The sequence below is a fragment of the Dermacentor silvarum genome, chromosome 10 (assembly GCF_013339745.2).
Source record: "Dermacentor silvarum isolate Dsil-2018 chromosome 10, BIME_Dsil_1.4, whole genome shotgun sequence".
In the NCBI taxonomy this organism is placed as follows: domain Eukaryota; kingdom Metazoa; phylum Arthropoda; class Arachnida; order Ixodida; family Ixodidae; genus Dermacentor; species Dermacentor silvarum.
Genome location: NC_051163.1, coordinates 65,616,443 through 65,641,410, shown reverse-complemented (window position 1 = coordinate 65,641,410; position 24,968 = coordinate 65,616,443). Strand labels below are relative to the sequence as shown.

At 47.9% G+C, this 24,968-nt stretch overlaps 3 protein-coding genes across 3 annotated transcripts; all 3 read left to right on the top strand.

Moving 5' to 3' along the window:
- Positions 1–2,027: 2,027 nt before the first annotated feature.
- LOC125941033 (uncharacterized) lies at positions 2,028–3,793 on the top strand. Its single transcript, XM_049657944.1, has 2 exons — positions 2,028–3,206; positions 3,329–3,793. The coding sequence occupies exons 1-2, from the start codon at positions 2,424–2,426 to the stop codon at positions 3,791–3,793; spliced, it is 1,248 nt and encodes a 415-aa protein (XP_049513901.1). The 5' UTR covers positions 2,028–2,423.
- Positions 3,794–9,257: 5,464 nt separating this feature from the next.
- LOC119431612 (transportin-2) lies at positions 9,258–11,930 on the top strand. The gene has a single exon (XM_037699093.1). It carries the CDS (start codon positions 9,258–9,260, stop codon positions 11,928–11,930), a length of 2,673 nt encoding a protein of 890 aa, XP_037555021.1.
- Positions 11,931–17,989: 6,059 nt separating this feature from the next.
- Positions 17,990–20,662, top strand: LOC119431611 (transportin-2). The gene has a single exon (XM_037699092.1). It carries the CDS (start codon positions 17,990–17,992, stop codon positions 20,660–20,662), a length of 2,673 nt encoding a protein of 890 aa, XP_037555020.1.
- Positions 20,663–24,968: the final 4,306 nt, after the last annotated feature.

The window sequence follows — 24,968 nt, the reverse complement described above, 5'->3', positions numbered from 1 at the left end:
CTGTGTTTCAACCTTTTTAAAGTGCCCGGAAAAAATTGTGCATGATTAATCGATTAATTGATGAAAAAACCTGCATCGAAGACGATTATTTGATTAAAGGCTAAAATGACGAATGATTAATCGTTAATTGAATAAAAATATTAATCGACCATCCGTAAGTCTGCAAGGAAGCACTGGCTCCGGGCTTGTCACGCCTAGTCCCCATTCTAGTGCAACGTATGAAGTACTCAGACTCTGACTTAAGACAATGCAATGAAGACCTTTTTAATACCTTATAAAAAGCGGTGAGAGCGAAGAGAGTGCGAGGAGAAAAGCGACGGAGGAGGGTATGGCGAAAGCGTCAGTAGTGCCACTGTAGTAGTGCCGCGCAAGACGCGCACTGCGGTGACGATGGCTACGAGATGGCGCCAGAGTAGCGCGCGTGGTCTGGATGGTCTGTCTGCGGCGTGAATCGCGCTCACGCTTCATGCGCGCGCTGCTTCTCGCGATCTCCCGGCCGATTAGCGAGGCAGTCGCGCCACATTTCGCTCCGCTTGCAGCGTGTCGCACGAGATACATTATATATCGCGGCATGAAAACACAGTTAGACCTGCGCTAAAATTTCGCATTAGGGAGTATCGTAATCGTCGGCGAACTTATGTGAATTCTGTTCTCGTCCACTAAACTGCGTGCGTGATCACTCGAATTTTGAATCTTGAAGGTCCATACGCTTTGTGGCGTAAAATCGGTGAAATAAAGGCGATACACTCCTCCTAATAAATGATTGCGGAAATAACCGTACAACTCTTTCGGCTGAAAAATGTTTTCGCAAAGTTCGTGATCCACTGACGACATTAAAACTTTGGCCGTTCATTATACATATTGTTTCACCTTTCCCACTTACATAAACGTTATGTGGAATGCACGTTGAGTTCTTTAAGCATAATAAATAAACTTCCTACGCGGTTCGCAAAATACGCTTGGACTAGTAATTGACTTCAAAGACCGTAAGTAATGCAGACATTTATTGTATTTCAACCACAACATGCTGCCTATTTCAACTAAATGTAAACAACGCACCTTCTATAGTTCAGCGAGGAGACAAGAAAAACGAACTATGCGCTTCACATGATGCATGGTAATAGGAATAAAACTAGTACTCCGTACATTGAGTAATTACTTTGAATACTTGTTAATTAACCTACACGCTTCAGGCTGTAGGCGCATATCACCAAGCTCCCATTCTTTTCAGATGTAAAATTGCTACCTTCATTGGGTCTCCAAGGGCAGTCGATTTAAAGCGTTTCATTTACCGTCTGTGAACTGGCAGGAAACGAGGGTTCAGAAATTTGCAAGCAGCCCCTAATGAAGCCACAGACTTCGAATTTGCCTGCTCGTCACTGATAACACGGTACTCGTAACATTCCCCCAAATTCCTCGGGGAATTATTTACTTGTCTGAGGAGACCGTGAAAACGTGCAAACAACGTCCTCGAGCTCTTCTAGTCGCCATCGTCTTGCGCTTCTAGCGCCGTCTCACGGCAGCTCACCGCAGGCATTTCTCAAGAAGGCCGCCACTTCGGCCACTATTTATTTATAGGGCACTCGGGTTTGCCGGCGTCGAACGCTTCAGTCGACGCCATATGACGGCAACGCACGCCCTACCACTGAGAGAATGAACGGCGCGTTCGTGGTTTCAGGACAGATATCAACCCTCCTCCTCGGACGCCGTACCCCGGCGTTGGGCGCATCCGCCCGCAACATGTAGAAAGCTTTACTATGCTACTTTGTGTCCGCAACTTGAGACGCCGGCGATAAACGCGTCCCACCAGGGACCGCTCCGCTCACGATTCAACTAGATTCAACCAACGCCTCCCGTGGTTCGCCATTAGACAGACGCACGCCGATGCTTCTAGACAGGCCACTGTAACCATGGGCTGCGCGACGCCGCTTTTCCTGCTACTGTGACTGACACCGTGCAACGGCCGTCGGAGTGGCTTCAGCCCCGGAGAAAGACTGTGATGCTGAAGTTGTCTTCGGTGTGTGATCGTCACGATGCGCTAGGTGCCCCGGCTACCGCGCGCTGTGGGACTCGATCCGGCCGCTCTCCGACGCGACGCAAATCGCCAGCTCGAGCCACGGCCGCCGAGGAAAGCGAGCGCGTCTCTGCTCAGCCAGAGGGGTCCGATCGCCGGCGTCTTCCTCCGAGGTCGAAAGACGTTTAGATTCTTTGCAACTGCGGCGAAGCTTCGAGACGCCGTGCTGCATCGATGTCGCGGAAACGGTCGGCTCCGACCGGCCAGCAGTCGCCTACCTCGCCCTGCCACAAAGCCACCACGAACGTCGACGGCTACTTCGAGGCGCGGTACGGATTAAGGCGTGCGATGATCGTGACGGGTGGACTGCCATCCGGATGTTGCTTGAACGAAAAGCCAAAGCGTAGAAATGTCGCAAGGAGGGGATACGCCGGAGACGCCTTGCGCCGATACTGAAGAAGACGCTTCGGCTGCCACAGAGGCATCGAAAGGTTGCGCTGGCTACAGATGCGAAGAACGAGTTAATGCAAGTTCGGTGGAATCTCTTGCGTCCGTAGTTGTCTCCGCGGGACGAAAACGAAGGGTGCCGCGAGGAATAACCACGAACCAGCAGGTTCGCGCCAGCCAAGTCGGCAAAAAACTTGGTTCGGTATACTTGAAGCCACGGCAAGTACAACGCGTCAGCAGGCTGAGCAACCGGACGTTCTCTCAAAAAACGTTCGTAAGGGTAAAGGTCGTTCGACGACTTCTGGCAGTACGGCCGAAGTACAGCAGGGATGTACCAGATTTAAAGGAGCATCGCAGGCAAAGCGTCGAAGGCTGTCTCAGGGCGGGCAACAACTCAAAAGCAAGGCGAGATAAAGCGCCGTCAAAAAATGGTCGGCGTCAAGTCGTCGACCGAGGTTCTCCAGCGCCGGCGAAGCAGCGAACGCGCAGTGTGTCGAAGACTGTGGCTGCAAAGAAATCAGCTCTAAGCAGGACATGCAGTGTATCTAACAAAAAGGCATCGAAGAACCATGTCATCACAAGCACTGGCATCATCGGACCCGAAGTGCAGTTTCATTCACTGGGAGCGTCGTGGGACGAAACGCCTTTCGGTGGGCCCGTTGGACTTGTTGCGCTCGTGCAACCGTCTGCTGCCGCAAAGGGCGGAGGTCGACTGCTTCACAACTGCGACTCAACTGATCCCCAGGTGAGTACTTTGAGTGTATTTATTGTATGTACCACATTACCGTAGCGGATTGCATGGTCTGACACCTTTTTTTTTTTTTTTTGTATAGCGACGACGTTTATTGGGATTACTCAACATTGCAGGGGATAATGACGACGTCGGCTACCGTCCCTGGTTCCAGTGAGATCGCATGTACCGTAACGGAAGACCCGCCCAGTCGGGGTACAGTCGAGCGTGTTTCTGTGAAAGTGGAGCCGAAGCCCGTCGCGATGGAAACGGCGGTGTTTAAGGATCCTGTAGTGGAAAGCGGTGGTGTTCGTTCAAATTGTGCTGTATACGTGGGGCCACGTTTTGACACAGGGAACTGGGATTCTCATGCCAATATATGTGTCCTGTCCTCAACGTATCGCGAAGGTGTTCACACAGATGAGATCGGGGCTTGTCGGCGTGATGTATTCATAGACCTGACGGAAAATGATTGTCCATCAACAAGTGGCTCACCGATTTCGTCTCCTAGCTCAGTGGGTTATGGGCGTGACTTGGATGGTGCGACGTGTTCGCTTCCGACCCCAATCGAGTGTACCAGTCACTTGGAGCTGGAGAGTTGAGTGCGGCAGTAAACAAAAACAGGCCAATGCAACGAGCGCTAGTATCGGGCGTCGAGACTTCGCTCAACCAGAAGCTCCTAAGAGTTCTGCGAACGCAGCTACCATTTCCGAGTTCTATTGCAGTGAAGAAGGCACAACGACTTCGACACACATTCGCGAAGAAGCTGATACAGCCAACGCTGTCGCTCGTCCGCATGAACTAGAATTAGCACTGGTCAGCTCGCCCCAAAAGGGCTGTCAGTCTTCGCTGATGTCATCTGATGATGGCAGCAGCATTGCTGCAGCAGATAAATGCGCTTCATCGCAAGGGTGCTCAGAAAACGGAGACGCGACCTTAGGTGCTGAACGCGCCTCCCCTGAGCAGAGGGAGAGAGGAGGTGATGTACGGGGTGCCTCTGGCATCATTCCAGCTCAGCACAGGTGGCCGGCCGGTCTTAGACTTCTTGTTGCCCCCGAAGAATATTCATCGCGAATGTGTCCTGCAGACGAGAACATCGCACCGGTGTGAAGATAGTGATGTCCCAGTACCAGATAGTGTTGCTTCCAGGCGAATTGGGTCTTGCGACGATGGCAGGCTTGTCTATTCTGTAGAGCGTGAAACTGCCATGAACGACTGAGGCAGTTCTGGGATGTAACGCGCAATAACATTGCCCCTCAACCCAATACGGGTGCTAGTGACGAAATGAATACTCCGTCCAGTATCCTGCTTTCCTTTCAAGGAATGTCCATCGATAACAACATGTCTGGCACTCGACCCGAGAGCCCCCTTTCAAGTCAACAAAGGGGCTCCGTAAATGGCGACAGTGGGAATGTTTTGTGCGAAAACCGTTCTGCTCAGAAGAGGAGGTCGGAGCACGGCGACGGGCTTGGGGATAGCCAGAACATTACGCGCTGCAAGGTCATTCACTAGATTGCACTTCCGAACCGAGTCTGTGTGCCGCTGATAGCTTACGTGTCGAACCCAGACGGCTTGCCGACGATGACAGGCTTGGTGCACATCCCGAGCACCATGAGGGTTACTTATCTGCAGACACGATCTGGAATCACCGACGTCGTGGGTGAGTCGGAAAACGCTACTTCTTTTGAAATGAGTTTTGCCACTGACGGATGGCTAGATACGTCGCGGAGGCGATCTCTGCGTGTTGACGTGTCAATTAGTGCGTACAAAAACGCCCCGTCTGGGCAGAGACAGTGCGGTGATGATGACTTCCTTGTCCCGTCAACAAGCTTGGCTCCTCCAAAGACAACACAGCGTGTTCGCGTTGAGCGCCAAAACTCTCTGCACGATCCTAGGGAGTCCCCAGTTACCATTCCCTATACCTTTCCATTACAACAAAGAAAGGCTCCGGCTCTTGATGACGTGATTTTTGTACCTGCCTGAGTCTGAGGGGTCTGCTGCGCGGAGACAATCGGCAGACAAGAGACTCGCTGAACTCGAAAACTTCCTTACCCAGCGGGTGTGGCGCCAATCCAGTTTGGTTGCTGCTTTGGAGCAACTGCCTACTTCGCGAAGGCTGTCAGCACTTGAAGAAACGCGTGTTGCGCAATCAGTTTCCTCTGACCTTGGCCAGCCTGTAGCTAAACCGTGAGGCGCCTCTGAGAAAATCGTCTAGGCAAAAAGAACGGCGCCAATGGCGTGGTTGTTGAGGTTCAGCTCAGCACTCACTTCGTGAACAGACGCAGTCTGCAAGTAATGACGCCCAACCTTCCCAGCTCAGACAGTCCGCCGACGAGGAGCCTCCGTCGCAGTCCAACGAATTTATTAATTCCTACTTCGGAAAGTCGATCTACTGATTATAGCAGGTCGATTGAGGCTACCGAGTCCGAGAAGTTTCCATGTTTTTTTTATGCTATACAATGGCAATGGAGCGCTTGTGTCCGAACGCGTTTCTCCACCTCGAAGGGGACCTGATCCTTCCGAGAGCGTTTCCCAGCAAACGCGGTGCGTGCGTGAGGAACCCATGCCTGTCGCGCAAACCGCGAGTACAGTGGCCATTGTACCGCGAGTCTGCCTTCTGAGCAGGCGCATGCGGATGACGACCCGCTTGTGTCAGTAAACTTCCCTGCTCGGTTTGGTAGGGGTTTATCAGAGCGTACGAACATCGCACGCAAGCTGAAGGTGCATCGGCGAAATGACAGTCAGACTCTTCCCGTACGGTATGTGGATTAGTCTCTTTCGTCGAGTCTGAGGCACCTGCTTCCCTTCCCAGACGTCCTGCACATGATGCACTTGTGCCGCAAAGCTGGCCAAGAGGCAGGTGGAGCGTCCAGTGGCGTTGCTTCTTTTGAAAACCCGCCTGCAGATGACGAAGTAATCGTCGTGTTCCAAGTGTGTCCGCTTTGGCAGAGGAGCTCTGCAGCCGATGATGACGTTATGATCATTGAATCTTCGGATTCAGGTAGTGGGAGGACAGAGCGGGCAAGCGATACGTCCGAGACCACCTCCTTCTCTGAACGCAGATGTTCTGGATATTACGATCCCCCTGCCGCGTCCGGAAGCTTTACTTCTCGGCCAACCCGCCCCTTCCGCCGATGTGATCGCGGCGTGACAGCGGGTTCATCTGGCCTGCCTCATTGGGCCACGGCGCACAGCGAACAGGAGACGGCTTCGGCAACCGGTGAAGGGACGAACTGCGGTCGTGATCGCATGCGCGATCGCATGCGCGATTTCAACACCGCGACAGCTTTTCACGTGCTGCGGTGGTGCCGAAGAGTAGGCAGCATGGCGATTAATTAGTCTGTACTGCGAGCGCAGGTACAGCCGTTCCATTGAAGCCTACGTCGCAGAAGTACGCGGTATAATGCGCTCTCCCCTCGAGCGTAATCGCCTGCAGTGTTTATAGCAACACTTCTTTCTATAAATGTGCCAAGCCATAAAGAGGCTTTACGTAAGTTAGTCATGGTCGCAAAGCTAAAAAGAAAAAAAAAAGAAAAATCGCAAGAACTTAATATGCTTGACACGCAAATGTGGCGTCTAATGTAACTAATTCATGTGTTTACTGAGGGCATATTACAGCCGGTACATAATATGCTCTTACAAGATGACCTGCGATGAGTAAAAGAACCTTTCCTCATGTTTTTCATTTCTCTTTGTGTCTTTTGGTTCTTTATGCACCCTGTCCATTGAATTGTTACAGCTGCGGGTGTGTAGCTGGCTGCAGTTTAGTTATCACCTGCTCTGCTTCCTTCCTTGTACTTATCATTAATACACTATCTCTGTGGTAACAAAATACAACTACCTGTGCTACATATTTTGCCAACGTGTTTGCTTTAACGCAAGTTTTGAATTAGCGCTAATTGCAATCTCTGTGAAATTGTCGGTGTCAGCTATTAGTCTTAAAAAATATGGTAATGTTAAATAAAATGTGTAGTATAAGTAGTGCTGTAATTCTTGTTACAATTCTGAAGTTGTTATGCACTGTTGCACAATGTATAAAAGAATAAAATTGATGCACAACTTTTGAATGTGGTGTTTTTCAGTTTTCAACTCGAGCTAAGAAAGGTGCACGAGTTGTGTGACAAAGTGCCAACAAGTGTACCATAAAGTAAGACAGCTGTTCTATACTGTTAAATTGCATTATCTATTGCCAATCAGTTGCTTTCAGGAAGCATTTTGTAATGCGCAGATGTAATGCACAGATTATTTAATCTAAGTTAGAATATTGTTCTTGTTGTACTTTATTATCGGTGACTTCTTTTTGCATCAATGTAGCCTTTTTCTTTATATGTTACGAGTACTTTATTTGCTTAGGGGGTTAAATCCCAAGTTCTGAATAAAACGTATGTGAGTAGAGTGACATATGTTTAACGTAAAGCCTTTTTATTATATGAGATGTGGTGTGATGAAATGAACTTTTGTGTGAGTGACGTACTGTTTTGGTGGTACAGAGTGGCATTGCAGTGTCGTGCAAATGTAGTTGCATGTTCAATGTTTCTTTAAAACTGTTTTGCATGGTTAGCCATTGATTCCAGTTTAATAGTAATGAGAATTAACTGTCTTGCGTTCATGGTGATGCTCTGCTGACTGATACATTTGACACTTCCGGAAGACAATAACAAAGAGTGATGAAATATTCACTTTTTGTTGCTAACGTGCCATATGATTTATGGCAAGTTATAGCTATGGATTATTATTCTATGTTGTCTTTTCACAATAGTCATTTTGAGAAGTGACTTTGCATTGTCGGCAAGAGTTTTTGACTGATTTTAAATCGGCTCGACACTGCCAGCCATGAGTTAAACGACTTACATGGATTAGTTACATTACTCTATTTGCTAGACTCCTGCACCACGCACTGAGGGTAACTTTACACACACTGGTGGAGTCATCGGACTCATCGAGAACAGTTGCCTGAATCCTTCGGCGGCTTCATGTGATGCTTTATCTCAGTTGCCTGACTCATCTGGAATAGTTTACAGACTCCCTCAGCACCTAGTGGTCTTGCAAACCTCTTGAGAGGGTCCACGAGACTACCAGAATAGAGAGTGCACGACTATTGTGTAAGGAGTATATACGCTGCCCGCGCGTCGCATCTTGGAGTTAATATGCGGCGGGTGCAACGCCTGAGGGCGAGCTGCGATGGCTGGTAGCTTCATGCGCGCGGTCTTCTCGGGGGGTCTTCCCGGTCTTCCCGAGCGCGATTCCTCGCGGTCAGCTAGTGAGATCTGTCCATGTTTGTCTGGGCTTGTTAATTTAACCAGTACGCGAATGTTTACTTCAATTTACACCGTCGATAAAAATCAGTCTTACTTCAGATAATTGTATAAGAGTTTGCTACCCTATCAATGCTTCGCCTTTCAGGCAATACTGCGGCTTTTTTGTAGAGACGAAGATACGATGGAACATTTTCAATTTCTAATCGATGATTCTTGATCTTAAAAAAATAACATAAGAATCACCCTGTATTTAATTTTCTGGGATTATATATGACTGTGCCTAATTGACTGTTCTCGGTAGCCTCAATCTTGGGCAGAGCGACAGGAAGGTTCTTGCTGTAACCTAAAAATTAATTGCAAGGTAAATGCGATTCAATCTCTTAATTTTGACCTTCCTGTTTCCTTTTATTTCTGTAAAATTTTGTCCGATTGGTTCTATTGTTTTATTTTTTCATTTATTTCTTAGTTTTATATATTCCATCTCTTCTGATTTTAACCTATAAATACATTTGAGATCTCAATATTAGCTTCATTTGTTTTCCATCTTTATTCCACATTTTATTTTGAGCTAATCGGTGCTTAACCAATCCCCCTGAGTGGGTAGGTGCCACAAACTCACATTTTTTTTCCATCTAGATGGCTATGTAGTGGCAAATGGGCACCGTACTATCACTATGTTAGGCCAATCATCGCGCTGTATGGGGAACTGCCATTAGGAGACGTAGTAGAAGAAGAAAAAGAAGAAGAAGAAGGTGCCTTGCTCGAGCTTTCATGGTTCCATTCTGTCCTCGAAAACAACACCCACGTAATGAGCTGCCGTTACGTGGGATTCCCGTTCGTGAAGAAGAGTGGTCAGTCGTCTTCACCATGGGTGCCGCAAGAGGAACGGCTTCAGCAAATCTTGCAGCTTCTGAAGGATTCGCTGTCTGCTGATGAAGCGACGAGGATAACGGCTCGGCAGGAAATCAAGAAGCTGAGTGAAATTCCTAACTTCAGCAACTACCTGGTATTCATCATTGCAGAGTTGAAGTTTGAGAATGAGCGGTTGACAAAACCAACCGGATCTTTGTTGGATGAAGATGTGACTGCAGACTCTGGCAACGTTCCCCGGCATGTGAGCGACTACACCGAGACAAACAGCTTCGAAAGCGTGGGCGATCCCTTGGCGGTGATCGTTGCTGCTCTGGGCTTCTTCATCACGACTGACTCGACGCTCGAGCTCACACGCTGGCCTGAATTGCTTCGGCGGCTCGGCGAACTGCTAGACTCGAAGGACGACAGAGTCTGCGAGGGTTCTTTCGGGGCGCTGCACAAGATCTGCCGGGACTACGCTGAGGCGCTGGATACAGGGCCACTGAAAGATCAGCTCACTGTTCTTGTACCCAAGTTTCTGAAGTTCTTTCGGCACAACAACCCTCGGATCCGGTTCTGCGCCATAACTTTCATCAGCCTGCTATTCCTCAATCGCGCACATGCGGTGATGGTCCACGCTGACTCCGCTGTTGCGAGCTTACTGCAGTTGGTATATGAAGAAGACTCCAAAGTGCAGAAAACCATGTGCCGTGCTCTGGTAGTGCTGCTAGAACATCAAATCGACTGTCTCATCCCTCATATGAGCAGCATCATAGAGTACGCGATGGCCAAGATGCAAGATACCGACGGAAGCGTTGCTCTAGAGGCGTGCACGACATTGGCCTTTCTGACGAAGAAGCCAGTCTGCAAGGAAGCACTGGCTCCGTGCTTGTCACGCCTAGTCCCCATTCTAATTCAAGGTATGAAGTACTCAGACTCTGACTTAAGACAATGCAATGAAGACGTACGAGCCATCCGTCCTACGCTTAGCCAGATTAAAAAAGCAACAGAGGGCAACACTGGCGGATGTTCTGTGGCAGACAAAATACACGTCGATGACAACATCTTCTACAAGTGGAATATGAGGAATTGCTCAGCGGATGTGCTGGACGGGATAGCCATGGTGTTCAGCGCGGAAGTGTTTCCCCTGCTGCTGCCTTTGCTTAAGGAAATGCTGCACAAGGATTGGGTGATCAAGGAATCGGCCATTTTTGTCCTTGGGGTCATCGCTGATGGTTGCATGGAAGGCATGTCCCAGTATCTAGAAGATCTGACCACGTACTTGCTTCTCCGCCTTAGAGATGACAAAGCCCCTGTGCGGTCGGCCGCCTGCTGGACCCTGAGCCGCTACTTCCACTGGATGTTGAACCAGCCGAACCACCGCTACTTCGAGCCACTGGTGAACCAACTACTGGAGCGGGTCATGGACGACAGTGAAATGGTCCAAGAAGTTGCTTGCAATGCCCTTATCACTCTAACAGAGGAAGCCAAAACAAAGCTCGTGCCATACCTCAACGCCATTTTGGACACGATCTATTGTAGCTTCAGGAAGTACAGGCGTCAACGTTTTTATATGCTGTACAATGCAATAAGAACGCTTGCAGACTGTGTAGGACCAGAACTCAAAAGGCGAGAGTTCATCCTATCTTTCATGAAACCACTGACCGATGAGTGGTATGAGATGGCAGACTGTGAGCTGAATCTATTTTATCGGCTACGGTGTCTGGGTAGTGTGGCTACTGCAGTTAAATCTGAATTCTTGCCTTACCACGTGCCCGTCGCAAAAATGTGCCTCCGCCTCGTGCAACTGGGGAGGCAAGGCTTTTTTGTCAAAGCACTCCGCCTCAGGCACTCGTATACCCCGGAAAAACCCTTTGTAGTTGCGGCGCTGGAAGCGCTCAGTGGACTGGCGGAAGGTTTGGAAAGCGACATTGAGCTTTTTGTCGCGGATACCAACATCATTGAGCTCATGTTCCAGTGTGGGAAGGACTCGGTGCCAGAAGTGCGTCAGGCCACGTTTGCCCTTCTTGGAAACCTCACCAAAGCCTGCTTCAACTGTCTTGTGTCCGTTACGTGCAGATTCCTTCCTATACTTGGTGAGAACTTGAACCCAGAGATCATACCAGTGTGCAATAGTGTGACCTGGGCAATCGGCGTGATCGCCATGAAGTTGAGAAGTGGTGTCAAACCGCACATGTCTGATGTGGTTACTAGACTGGTGACTAACATGAAGCTCTCGAAGACGTCGAAAACCTTGCTTGAGAACACTTCTATTGCAATTGGATGTCTTGGTTACGCTTGCCCAGAGGAAATGGCGCCGAAGTTACTTCAGTTTATAGGTCCATGCTGCTCAGCACTGGGAAAAGTTCAGAACTGTGAAGCGAAGGACTTCGCGTTTCGTGGCATCTGCAGTATGGTTTGTGTGAACCCGGATGGAGTCATTCTTGACTTCATTTTCTTCCTCGAGGCCATCCTTTCCTGGGCCATTCCTGAGGACGACTTGAAGCAGTCAGTCAGTGACCTGCTCCACCGCTTCAAGAAGATGTTTGGGAGCAAGAAATGGCAGCACTTCTCCGAACAGCTTCCACCTGCACTCAGGAGGCGAATGCTGGACAACTACGGCATCTGAGGAGGGTTCTCCGCCGACGACGCGACGATGACATTTATGTAAACGCAACAGACGATACCCGCTCAAGTGGTGAAGACATAGGATGTCGGTAGTGATGTTTTTCACCGCACACGCATTTGTCGTATTATTTAGGGCGTTCATGTGCGCTGTTGCGCATATCAGTCGGACCAAATAATGTATTTCATAGAAAACAAATGCTTCGCACAACAGTTTCACTTGAACATCGCTTTAAATGCTAGTAAAGCTTCGCATCAGTTCCCCTGCCGATGTGCTCAAAAGTTCCAATGGTGAAATAACATGAAGTTGGTGATACGCTCCACCACTACGGTTATCTAGAATGGTTATCACAATTTAACCACGTCAATGATATATTCACCCAAACGCTCAGTTCAAGATCTTTCTACTTTTACGTCAGAGTGAATCAGCATTTAATCACAGGACGAAGCGTATAGTTTAATCGGGCAACATTAGAAGGAAGCTTTACCTCTGGGTCAACTCTGATTCCCCGTTGGAATACATGTGAAACGCAGAAATACTCTCATTAGAGAAGCAATGAACCCATTTGAAGATGTTTGGTGCATGTTAGAGAAAAATCTCAAATATAGAAACTATATGAAGTGGAACATTTATATAGAACTTGACAGTTTGCATAAAAATTTTCAGAATTACGTAAATTGAAAAAGAAAAGAAAACGCTTAACCTTGAACTCGGCCGCGCAACGCTTGAAACCGTGAATTGCCCAGCGTTTCCCGGAAGTGCGCGCGTACTTGTCATCTTATTATCATGATGATGATAATTTCTTTTCGCGCGTCTCGAACTTACGGCCGTCACTGCGCGTTGCATAGCGCAACTTGCGAGAAGGGCAGCTAAGCCCGCTCGACTCATGGACTCTGAACTCCTGGACCACCCACTGCAGAGCGGAGGAGCTACCTACGCTCGCGCACTCTTTTGATTAAAGTTTATTCTCTCTCTCTCTCTCGCAACACCGACACCGCGTTGCAATGCCGACAACGCGTTCCAGCAGACCCGCTCCGTGAATGCGTCTCTCTCTCTCTCGCTCTCATAGCACGCAAAACCTCTTCAACTCGCAGGGCATGCAGGGCACGAGCGTGCGAACGCGCCAGCTGTGGACGAAGACGAAGACGCTCGAACGCAGTCATATGGTTCGCATAAAAGCCAAAGACGATAAGGTCATCATCATCATCATCAAATGCATGTTCTGCAAGCGTGGCTGTATAGCGTATAGTGGTAACGACGCTCGCTTTGGGACCGGGGGCACGCGGGTTCGAATCCCGCCTCGGCAAGAAAGTTTTTTTTTTCTTCTTGATTGTTTCTTAATGCGAACCACGAATCACAAATTACGGCTGGCTTAAACAGCTTCGCTCTTAAAGGAAACTGGAACCACAAAGTTCACAAATCGGCAACTCTGCACCGCAATCGGATAAAACCCTTTTGTTAACGGCATGGGTTAAAGCATCACAAGCGGAAATAGTGATATGGGTTAAAGCATCACAAGCAGAAATTGTGATACTATATAAGTTTACAACCTTACGCGAAGTTGTTACAAGGCTAACAATAGTTTCGCAATAGTCCTACTGAGACATATACAGGGTGCCCCACGTAACCTGTTTCTAAATTTTTTAAAAATCAGCGGCCCATTCCACTCTCTGAAGATAGTTAACCAGTGAAGCTGAAACGTGCACCCCGGTGTTTATCACTGGGTTAATCCCGAGGTTTCATTAAAGTATTTCTCAATTGTGAGGGCAACACGTTCGGCTGCGACGGAGAGAACGACGTCACTGACGGTATGCCCGCAGTCGGTCATTGTCGCTTTCGTTCGATGTTTCGAGTTTGCTCGGCGGCGTGGTTAGCAGCATTCTCCCGCCACTGCTGCTTGCGATTCTTCAAAATTAAATAGCTTCAAAGTTAAATCTGCCCGTTACGGTGAGACAATGAATCGCTCATGCCCCCGTAAACGCGGCCTCCCCATTACGACGACAGAAGCGAAGTGAAATTCTGCGCTGAAATGATTATCGGCAACCCAGACAGCTGTGGAAGCAGGCGACGACGACGAACGCGGGAGCAGTGGCAAGAACGCGTGCTGAGCACGAGCACGAGCCAACGAGCCACCTGCAGAAGAAGACGACGAAGCTAGAGCCAATGCTTATTTTTTTTCGAAAGCTTGCTCTTAGGCATAATACAAAGCATATCAAAAATACACGAACAGACTTGACTCATGCAAAAAATCTAGAAGTGAACGATGATACGGTCCATGAATCCAAAGTTCCAGGTCGGGTGGGTGGCCAGGCCGAAGGCCTGCTGCCCGTAGGTGGCCGAGACGGCTTAGGTGAAGTCCTGGGCACGTCCATAATAGGTGTGTCACTGTCACATTTTGAATCGTAGTGTCACAAAATGGGAACGGTGTATCATATAGGGACCGTGGTACTGTTGTACCCAGAGAGCGGTCACAGACGGGGTGAGTGCGACCCCGACACGCAGCCTACGTAACGTAACCTCCTCTCGGCGGGTTAAGCCACCAGGGAGGTCTGATCCACACGGAGGTATAAGCTCGGGTGGTACGTCGGAGGTTTTCTTTTTCCCGGAGCGCAGGCGTCTTCAGGAAAATGCGGAAGTGGGTACGTTACGTTCTCAGGGTGGATTGCCAAATCTGCTTCAAGTAGACCCGGCGGTGCTGCTCCAGGCACCCACTGAACGCGTATCACTAAATTCGTAGTGGCAGCAATACGGTGAATGCTATCCGAGAGAAGAGAGGACCGAGATACCCTACGTATGCCAATGCTTATGATCATAATTTTCTGTGTTCAGGCGATTTCGCCTAGCCATATACGATTTCGCCTAGACATATATGCTCCCCATTTCAACTAAATGTAAACAACGCGCCTTCTATTAGCCCCGAGAACGACATACAGGGGTGCTGCGAGCACCGCTCGCGTGACTTCAGGGCACGGACTCGCGCCTGTCGTCTGATGCCGTTCGGGCGCTGTCCGGGCGCTTTCTGCAGTGTTTCCGTTTGTTCCCTGTCGTTCTCTGTGCTTGTATACTTATGATAATCCTCTCAAATACATTTTTACTACGTCATCATTCGCGCAAACTTATTCAAAGAGCTTATTTCTTAGACGACAATTTATTTCTCCAGGGCAACGCTGCAGTGCCAGCCGAAGGAGCTCAGAGTAGCCCATTGCGTGTTTTTCATGCGCGGATCTAGACTTTGCAGATTGAGGGACTAATAAAAAAAGCATAAATAGCACGTGACCAATAAAAGCATAAACGCATAAACATAGCACGTAAGAATCCAGTTAGGATACCATACGTACATATGACTGCTACATTTACCTTGATTTTAACCAATTAAAACGTGTTTGCTTATGACGAGTAGCTCATGGTATAATATCTAATTTTTCATTTCTTCACAGAAACGCTCGGCTCCAAAACGAGGACCTGACACAGCAGTTTATATTCAACCAGCACCGCTTATTCCTTTAACTGCTTCTTAAAATTAGGCCGTTCTTCACAGGTTAATTTCAAGTGGCAGTAATTTGAAGTAAAACTAATTGAGGCTTACAACCATTTGCAGAATACGCAAAGGAATGTACCAATATTTATTCACTGTTCCGTGCTACACGTTCAACTCACTTGTGCAATTTACTGCTGCTTGTTTTTTGAGGAACAGACATCACGAATCTGTTTGGCGAACTGACACAGGCTGCTCGGCCCAAATGTTTTACTGATATATGCCTTTTGGACCGTATGGCTGCAGCTAGAAAGAAGCCGAAGCTTCATTCATTATCAGTATGAGGCTTATTGAAGATACCGTTATTCCCCTGTGGAGGTCAAAAATCAAGTGAATTCATTTGAGGCTTGTGTTGTCTTCTCTATGAGGCGGGTATGTGAGGTTCTCTTTTATGTACTCACCAAGCGAATAGTTCTTAGTTTGTGTAGTTAGACAACGCAGGATCGAGACATGGTGAGGCAGAAGGCGTTTGAATTTTCCCCTTCATTGCAGCCTAAGCTGCGCTGTATAGCCTTGAGTATACCTTAGGCATTGCAATGGGCGCTTAAAGAACTGCTTCATGGTTTCAATTCGAAGTTGTAGTGAACTGATGGGTTTCGCGAATAATGCGTGCCTCGCCACAGTCGGTAGATTTAGTTGCGTAAGGGCTGTGCCATGATGTCGATAAAGGCAACTGAGGGTCACTATGAAACATTTTCTCGTGTGCAGTTGATAGGCTCTCGATCTTAACCACGAAACTTTTCTTTCAGGTGATTGCTGTCATGGTATTCGTGAAGTATATACATACTATACGTGACGCGCCGTCTGTTAACAGCCATGAGCAATGCGTTTTCTGGGTGCCTGTTTCAGAGAACTGCGAAACGTATGTGAGTACAGTGACATATGTTTCGCGTAAAGCCTTTTTATTATAAGAGATGTGGTGTGATGAAATGAACATTTGTGTGAGTGACGTACTATTTTGGTGGTACAGAGTGGCATTGCAGTGCCGTGCAAATGTAGTTGCATGTTCAATGTTTCTTTAAAACTGTTTTGCTTGGTTAGCCATTGATTCCAGTTTAATAGTAAAGAGAATTAAATGTCTTGCGTTCATGGTGGTGCTCTGCTGACTGATACATTTGACACTTCTAGAAGACAATAAGAAAGAGTGATGAAATATTCACTTTTTGTTGCTAACGTGCATATGATTTATGGCAAGTTAGCTATGGATTATTGTTCTATGTTGTCTTTTCACAATAGTCATTTTGAGTAGTGACTTTGCACTGTCGACAAGAATTTTTGACTGATTTTAAATCGGCTCGACACTGCCAGCTATGGGTTAAACGACTTACATGGATTAGTTACATTACTCTATTTGCAAGACTCCTGCGCCACGCACTAAGGGTAACTTTACACACACTGCTGGAGTCATCGGAGTCATCGAGAACAGTTGCCTGAATCCCTCGGCGTTCGTCATGTGATGCTTTATCTCGAGTTGCCTGACTCATCTGGAATAGTTTACAGACTCCCTCAGCACCTAGTAGTCTTGCAAACCTCTTGAGAGGGTCCACGAGACTACCAGAATAGAGAGTGCACGACTATTTTGTAAGGAGTATATAGGCTGCCCGCGCGTCGCATCATGGAGTTAATATGCGGCGGGTGCAACCCCTAAGGGCGAGCTGAGATGGCTGGTAGCTTCATGCGCGCGGTCTTCTCGGGGGGTCTTCCCGGTCTTCCCGAGCGCGATTCCTCGCGGTCAGCTAGTGAGATCCGTCCATGTTTGTCTGGGCTTGTTAATTTAACCAGTACGCGAATGTTTACTTAACTTTACACCGTCGATAAAAATCAGTCTTACTTCAGATAATTGTATAAGAGTTTGCTATCTCTATCAATGCTTCGCCTTTCGGGCAATACTGCGGCTTTTTTGTAGAGACGAAGATACCATAGAACATTTTCAATTTCTAATCGACGATTCATGATCTTAGAAAAATAACAAACGAATCACCCTGTATTTAATTTTCTGGGATTATATATGACTGTTCCTAATTGACTGTTCTCGGTAGCCTCAATCTTGGGCAGAGCGAGCGGAAGGTTCTTGCTGTAACCTAAAAATTCCTTGTAAGGTAAATGCGATTCAATCTCTTAATTTTGACCTTCCTGTTTCCTTTTTTTTCTGTAAAATTTAGTCCGATTGGTTCTATAATTTTATTTTTTTCATTTATTTCTTAGTTTTATAAATTTCATCTCTTTTGATTTTAACCTATATATACATTCTCAATATTAGCTTCATTTGTTTTCCATCTTTATTCCGCATTTTATTTTGAGCTAATCGGTGCTTAACCAATCCCCCTGGTGGATAGGTGCCACAAACTCACAATTTTTTTTTCTCATCTAGATGGCTATGTAGTGGCAAACGGGCACCGTACTATGTTGGGCCAATCATCGCGCTGTATGGGGAAGGGCCATTAGGAGAAGTAGTAGACGAAGAAGAAGAAGTGCCCTGCTCGAGCTTTCATGGTTCCATTCTGTCCTCGAAAACAACACCGACGTAATGAGCTGCCGTTACGTGGGATTCCCGTTCGTGAAGAAGAGTGGTCAGTCGTCTTCACCATGGGTGCCGCAAGAGGAACGGCTTCAGCAAATCTTGCAGCTTCTGAAGGATTCGCTGTCTGCTGAGGAAGCGACGAGGCTAACGGCTCGGCAGGAACTCAAGAAACTGAGCGAAATTCCCAACTTCAGCAACTACCTGGTATTCATCGTCGCAGAGTTGAAGTTTGAGAATGAGCGGTTGACAAAACCAACCGGATCTTTGTTGGATGAAGATGTGACTGCCGACTCTGGCAACGTTCCCCGGCATGTGAGCGACTCCACCGAGACAAACAGCTTCGAAAGCGTGGACGATCCCTTGGCGGTGATCGTTGCTGCTCTGGGCTTCTTCATCACGACTGACTCGACGCTCGAGCTCACACGCTGGCCTGAATTGCTTCCGCGGCTCGGCGAACTGCTATACTCGAAGGACGACAGAGTCTGCGAGGGTTCATTCGGGGCGCTGCACAAGATCTGTCGGGACTACGCTGAGGCGCTGGATACAGGGCCACTGAAAGATCAGCTCACTGTTCTTGTACCCAAGTTTCTGAAGTTCTTTCGGCACAAGAGCCCTCGGATCCAGTTCTGCGCCATAACTTTCATCAGCCTGCTATTCCTCAATCGCGCACATGCGGTGATGGTCCACGCTGACTCCGCTGTTGCGAGCTTACTGCAGTTGGTGTATGAAGAAGACTCCAAAGTGCAGAAAACCATGTGCCGTGCTCTGATAGTGCTGCTAGAATATCAAATCGACTGTCTCATCCCTCATATGAGCAGCATCATAGAGTACGCGATGGTCAGGATGCAAGATACCGACGGAAGCGTTGCTCTAGAGGCGTGCACGACATTGGCCTTTCTGACGAAGAAGCCAGTCTGCAAGGAAGCGCTGGCTCCGTGCTTGTCACGCCTAGTCCCCATTCTAGTCCAACGTATGAAGTACTCAGACTCTGACTTAAGACAATGCAATGAAGACGTACGAGCCATCCGGCCTACGCTTGGCCAGATTAAAAAAGCAACAGAGGACAACACTGGCGGATGTTCTGTGGCAGACAAAATACACGTCGATGACAACATCTTCTACAAGTGGAATATGAGGAATTGCTCAGCGGATGTGCTGGACGGTATAGCCATGGTGTTCAACGCGGAAGTGTTTCCCCTGCTGCTGCCTTTGCTTAAGGAGATGCTGCACAAGGATTGGGTGATTAAGGAATCGGCCATTTTTGTCCTTGGGGTCATCGCTGAGGGTTGCATGGAAGGTATTTCCCAGTATCTAGAGGATCTGACCACGTACTTGCTTCTTCACCTTAGAGATGACAAAGCCCCTGTGCGGTCGGCGGCCTGCTGGACCCTGAGCCGCTACTCCCACTGGATGTTGAGCCAGCCGAACCACCGCTACTTCGAGCCACTGGTGAACCAACTACTGGAGCGGGTCATGGACGACAGTGAAATGGTCCAAGAAGTTGCTTGCAATGCCCTTATCACCGTAACAGAGGAAGCCAAAACAAAGCTCGTGCCATACCTCAACGCCATTTTGGACACGATCTACTGTAGCTTCAGGAAGTACAGGCGTCCACGTTTGTATATGCTGTACAATGCAATAAGAACGCTTGCAGACTGTGTAGGACCAGAACTCAAGAGGCGTGAGTTCATTTCATTTTTCATGAAGCCACTGACCGATGAGTGGGATCAGATGGCAGACTGTGACCTGAATCTATTTTATCGGCTACGGTGTCTGGGTAGTGTGGCTACTGCAGTTAAATCTGAATTCTTGCCTTACCACGTGCCCGTCGCAAGAATGTGCCTCCGCCTCGTGCAACTGGGGAGGCAAGGCTTTTTTGTCAAAGCACTCCGCCTAAGGCATTCGTACACCCCGGAAAAACCCTTTGTAGTAGTGGCGCTGGAAACGCTGAGTGGACTGGCGGAAGGTTTGGAAAGCGACATTGAGCCTTTTGTCGCGGATACCAACATCATTGAGCTCATGTTCCAGTGTGGGAAGGACTCGGTGCCAGAAGTGCGTCAGGCCACGTTCGCCCTTCTTGGAAACCTCACCAAAGCCTGCTTCAACTGTCTTGTGTCCGTTACGTGCAAATTCCTTCCTATACTTGGTGAGAACTTGAACCCAGAGATTACACCAGTGTGCAATAGTGCGACCTGGGCAATCGGCGTGATCACCATGAAGTTGAGAAATGGTGTCAAACCGCACATGTCTAATGTGGTTACTAGACTGGTGACTAACATGAAGCTCTCGAACACGTCGAAAACCTTGCTTGAGAACACTGCTATTGCAATCGGATGTCTTGGTTACGCTTGCCCAGAGGAAATGGCGCCGAAGTTACTTCAGTTTATTGGTCCATGCTGCTCGGCACTGGGAAAAGTTCAGAACTGTGAAGCGAAGGACTTCGCGTTCCGTGGCATCTGCAGTATGGTTTGTGTGAACCCGGATGGAGTCGTTCTTGACTTCATTTTCTTCCTTGAGGCCATCCTTTCCTGGGCCATTCCTGAGGACGACTTGAAGCAGTCCGTCAGTGACCTGCTCCACCGCTTCAAGAAGATGTTTGGGAGCAAGAAATGGCAGTACTTCTCCGAACAGCTTCCACCTGCACTCAGGGGGCGAATGCTAGACAACTATGGCATCTGAGAAGGGTTCTCCGCTAATACGAAAACGTAAATCCAATAAACGTTATTCTACCTTTGTTTCTTATTATAACGATGGGATGATGACTTCTGTGTAGACGAAACAGAGGATACCCGCTGAAGTTGCGAAGACAGGATCTCGGTAGTGATGTTTTTCCCCGCATATGCATTTGTCGTATTATTTTTGGCGTTCACGTGCACTGTTGCGCATATCAGTCTGACCAAATAATGTATTTCATAGAAAACATGCTTCGCACAACAGTTTCACTCGAACATCGCTCGGTATACTTGTCTCACAACGGCTAGTAAAACGTGCCATACAGTTCCCCTGCCGATGTGCTCAAAAATTCCAATGGTGAAATAACATGAAGTTGGTGTTACGCTCCATCACTGCGGTTATCCAAAATGGCTGTGACAGAATAACCACGTTAATATTACATTCACCCAAACACTCAATTGAAGTTCTGTCTACGTTTGCGTCAGAGTGATATCATTTAATCACAGGACGAAGCGTATACCTTAATCGGGTAACATAAGAGGTAATCTTTATCTCGGAGCCAATTCCGATTCCCCGTTGGAACACATGTGAAACGCAGAAATACTCTCATTAGAAAAGCATTGAACCCATTTGAAGATGTTTGGTGCATTTCAGAGAGAAATGTGAAATATACAAACTATATGAAGCGGACTTTTGTGTAGTCGCAACATAGGATACCCGCTCAAGTGGCAAAGACATGCATGATTTCGGTTAAATCACCGGCTCTTCCCCTGTCGAGAAAATGGGGATAAGCTGAGCGCGTGGAAAGACGATGCTTTGGCAGGCGTTCCGCTTCGTTTATTCTAAACTCGGAGTCGGCGGTGCTTTGCTGACGTTTGGCTTCCACATCGCGCTCCCGCATCTCGGGGTCCGCGGCTCTTCGCTGATGTATCGCTTGGGCTTCGAAAGGTCTCACGCTTCAATCGGCATGTCGATGACGAGCCTTTTTCATTGCTTCGACACCATATCAAAACCCGCCTCAGCTGCTTAGTGGGTTTGATGTTGGGCTGCTAAGCACGAGGATGCGGGATCAAATTCCGGCCACGGCGGCCGCATTTCTTTGGGGGCGAAATGCCAGACACCCATATACTGAGATTTAGGTGCACGTGAAAACCCCCGGTGGTCTAAATTATTCCGGAGTCCCCTCCCCCCCACTACGGCGTGCCGCACAATCAGATCGTGATTCTGGCAAGTAAAACCCCGTAGGTGACGACACCATATCAAAAACGAAGTCGTGCGCACTTTCGCCCTAAAGGCGAAGCATCGATTGCGATAGCAAATTAGTGGGCAGCTATGCAAAGTAAGGATAGTAGTTTTATCGGCCGTATAAACTTTTAAACATAGGCACACTAACTAAAATAACAAGCATGGTGTCACGCGCGCACAAGCAAACATGAACGCATCTCACTCGATGACCGCAGACACTCGCTGTCAAAACACTGGAGTGAGCGCTTCAGCAGCAGCGAGCGTTAATTGAGCGTACCGGTGCTCGCATCAACTCGATCTTAGCCGCGAAAACACGGGGAGGCAGGCTCTGCCCCCGCTGCAGCTGGCTTTCAAGATACAGCCGCGCGGGCGGTGGCTCATTACAATCCGACGCTGTCACGCCTGTAGGTTGTGGTTAAGTCGTACTTTACGATCTTTCTGACGCATTTTATTTTGAGAAATTAAATTATTTCACTAACGTCTCTGCGCCCCGCGGAGGGCCTGCGTGGTCGGGGTGGTTCGGGATTATTTTCTTGGCCACGGACGCCGGCGAACGCTGACCCTGGATTTTCTGCGACACGGGGCCTTTAACGCTATCATGTTAAACAAAAAACATAGAAACGAATTAAACTCAGACTAAGAGAAGGCTAGCGTTCAGTATTACGAGGCGAAGTTTGCGGCGGTCCCTCATGATTCCAGAAATGCATGGGGTTCGGCACATTCGCTTATTGGGAAAGCAAATGATAGATTTCCTAAATGACTTACGTTTGATGGCGTTGAGTACAGTGAAGTCAGTCTGGTAGATACATATACCATTTTTTTTTTTTTTTTAGCCTAAGGTGCAGCAGTGCAGAAATGTGGCCCACCCAAAAACTCCGAGAAGTACATGGCTTCTTCCTGTACGAGCTCTATTTCCTTGACTCCGTGTGGGGAACATGAAATAATCACATATGTTATATCATTAAATAAAAATGCTGCTGCTGGTTATGATAACATCAAGGCCGATTATACACGTTTCTGAACTATCATGTGAGCCATTGCAGCATTTATGTAATCATGCTTTCGGCACAGGTACTTTTCTAGAAGGCATGAAAATTGCTAAGGTAGTAGTCATCCACCATGGTGAGAACCACCTTAGTGGATGGTGGTCCGTGGCTCGTTGGCTGTCAGGGTTGCAACAGCTAAGGAGGTTGCAACAGCTTTAAAGGCACGAAAAGAGGCATGCAGGCGACACAAGCTGGCCATTCGTGAGAGGATCGACCCACCTGAGAACCTTGACCGCTGGAACGGTTACCAGGAAGAAAAGAAACAAATGGCCCATGCTCGTACAACTCAAAATGAGGAGGATCAGCAAAAAGATCCTGAATGAACTTAAGACAGCGGGCAGAGAGGCAGGCAAGAAATTCTGGAGATATGTTCAATCCCTGGACTCGCACACAAGCAAGCTGAGAGATAATGCTATACTGCAACTGCACTGCGAGGGTGAGGAATGACTGCATTTCCTAGAAGAATACATGGCTATATAAGAAGCTTAAATCCCACTCTCCCCGACCCCCTTCTTTGCTCGATGCCTCCCTCACCTCAAGTGAATAATGAGGAGTTGGAAAAATCAATTACACAAGGGGAACTGGAGAGGGCCTTGAAACGCGTGGCGGGAAATAAGCCGCCGGGTTGGATGGTATACTCCCCTTGCTGTTGAAGAAATGTGGCAAACAGGCACGGCAGGTAATGCGATAATATCGCCGAAGTTGAATCGTTCCAGATTACGTCCCATGGTCGTTGCCTCTCATCGTCGACGAGACAAGCGCTGGAAACCAGGCAGCGTGAAGTGTGGTCGTGCAGCTCTAGGCGCGCACAGGTTCGCACCTATATACCGAAGCCGTACAATGCGACCTTGGTTGGTCCTCCTTTTAGGCCCGATCGAGAGGCAGTGGCAAAACTAGCCTACAAGCATCGGCTTGCTACTGGGCTCGAGAAGACTTTAGATGTGTAATACATCTGCGGTGTCTCAACACCAAGTTATTGGTGGCGCGCTCGATAAGGTTTACCGAACGATACCGACTAGGTCCAATTGCTTTCGACTCCGCACCAGCCGACCCAGCGGCAGAAACTGAGGAAGCATGTAGCCGAAGTTGAGCATGGTCTCTGGCAGGATACTGTACTACAGAAAATGGCACTGTCCATCTACTGTGCCCAAAAGATGGCCGTAGAGAAGGAGTCTATATACGATAATTCCATAGGCAGTGGCCTGGTGGAGTGCCGTCCTCCGAACGCGGTCAGCGCGCATCCTGATTCACGGTGGGTCCTGACCCAACCTGCCCCTGTGCAGCAGCTCTTAAGAGGAAGCTTTAGCTCGGGTGCTCCTATATAAATACGTCTAAAAGGAGAATTTGTTTTTCTCGGCAACCACTGCACCAAACTTGACGACATTTGACGACGACTTAGGTCGTCAATTTTTTATTAAATATTGGCAAAAATTGCAAATTTCCTTAAAACGATACTGTCAAGTTTACAACTCTGTAACTCAGCAATGAAAAATTATTTCACAATTTTGTGAATTGCATCTAATAGTATACATCTAAAGCGGACATAATTCATATGTGGCACGTAAATCTAAAAAAAATAATAATAATAAAATAGTAATATGGAAATACAGCTTTTGCCTTGTACACAACGTAATAAATTCACGTAAGATATAAATTGACACATCGAATTTGTCCCCTTTGAATGGTCTAAAGGACGCTGTTTACAAAACCGCGATAGCTGTTCTTGATGCAGAGCTATTTGTTAACTTCGTGCTTTTATCTTTTATTAACTGCCAAAATTTTTGAAAATTCTTTCAAGAAAAACCAGGCCCTAAATAGAAATTCCGCTTCCAACAGTCACTAGAATTGAACTTTCTCTCTTAAATGCAACACATTTCATTTAAATCGGTCCATGGGTTATCTCAGAAAAGCGTTTCGCGGTTTACATGTATTTGAATAGGCCGCGTCGGGGTTGGGCCCGAGCGACTGCCTCCAGTCTGCTCCAGTAGCGTCGAACCTTGTTCTTCTTTTTAACCGGATTC

What these genes read in the sequence shown, in the direction of transcription:
- LOC125941033 (XM_049657944.1), top strand. Translation starts at nt 2,424, where the DNA reads ATGTCGCAAGGAGGGGATACGCCGGAGACGCCTTGCGCCGATACTGAA. An exon ending in GCGACTCAACTGATCCCCAG is followed by an intron (nt 3,207 to 3,328) that starts GTGAGTACTTTG and finishes TCAACATTGCAG; the next exon opens with GGGATAATGACGACGTCGGC.
- LOC119431612 (XM_037699093.1), top strand. Translation starts at nt 9,258, where the DNA reads ATGAGCTGCCGTTACGTGGGATTCCCGTTCGTGAAGAAGAGTGGTCAG.
- LOC119431611 (XM_037699092.1), top strand. Translation starts at nt 17,990, where the DNA reads ATGAGCTGCCGTTACGTGGGATTCCCGTTCGTGAAGAAGAGTGGTCAG.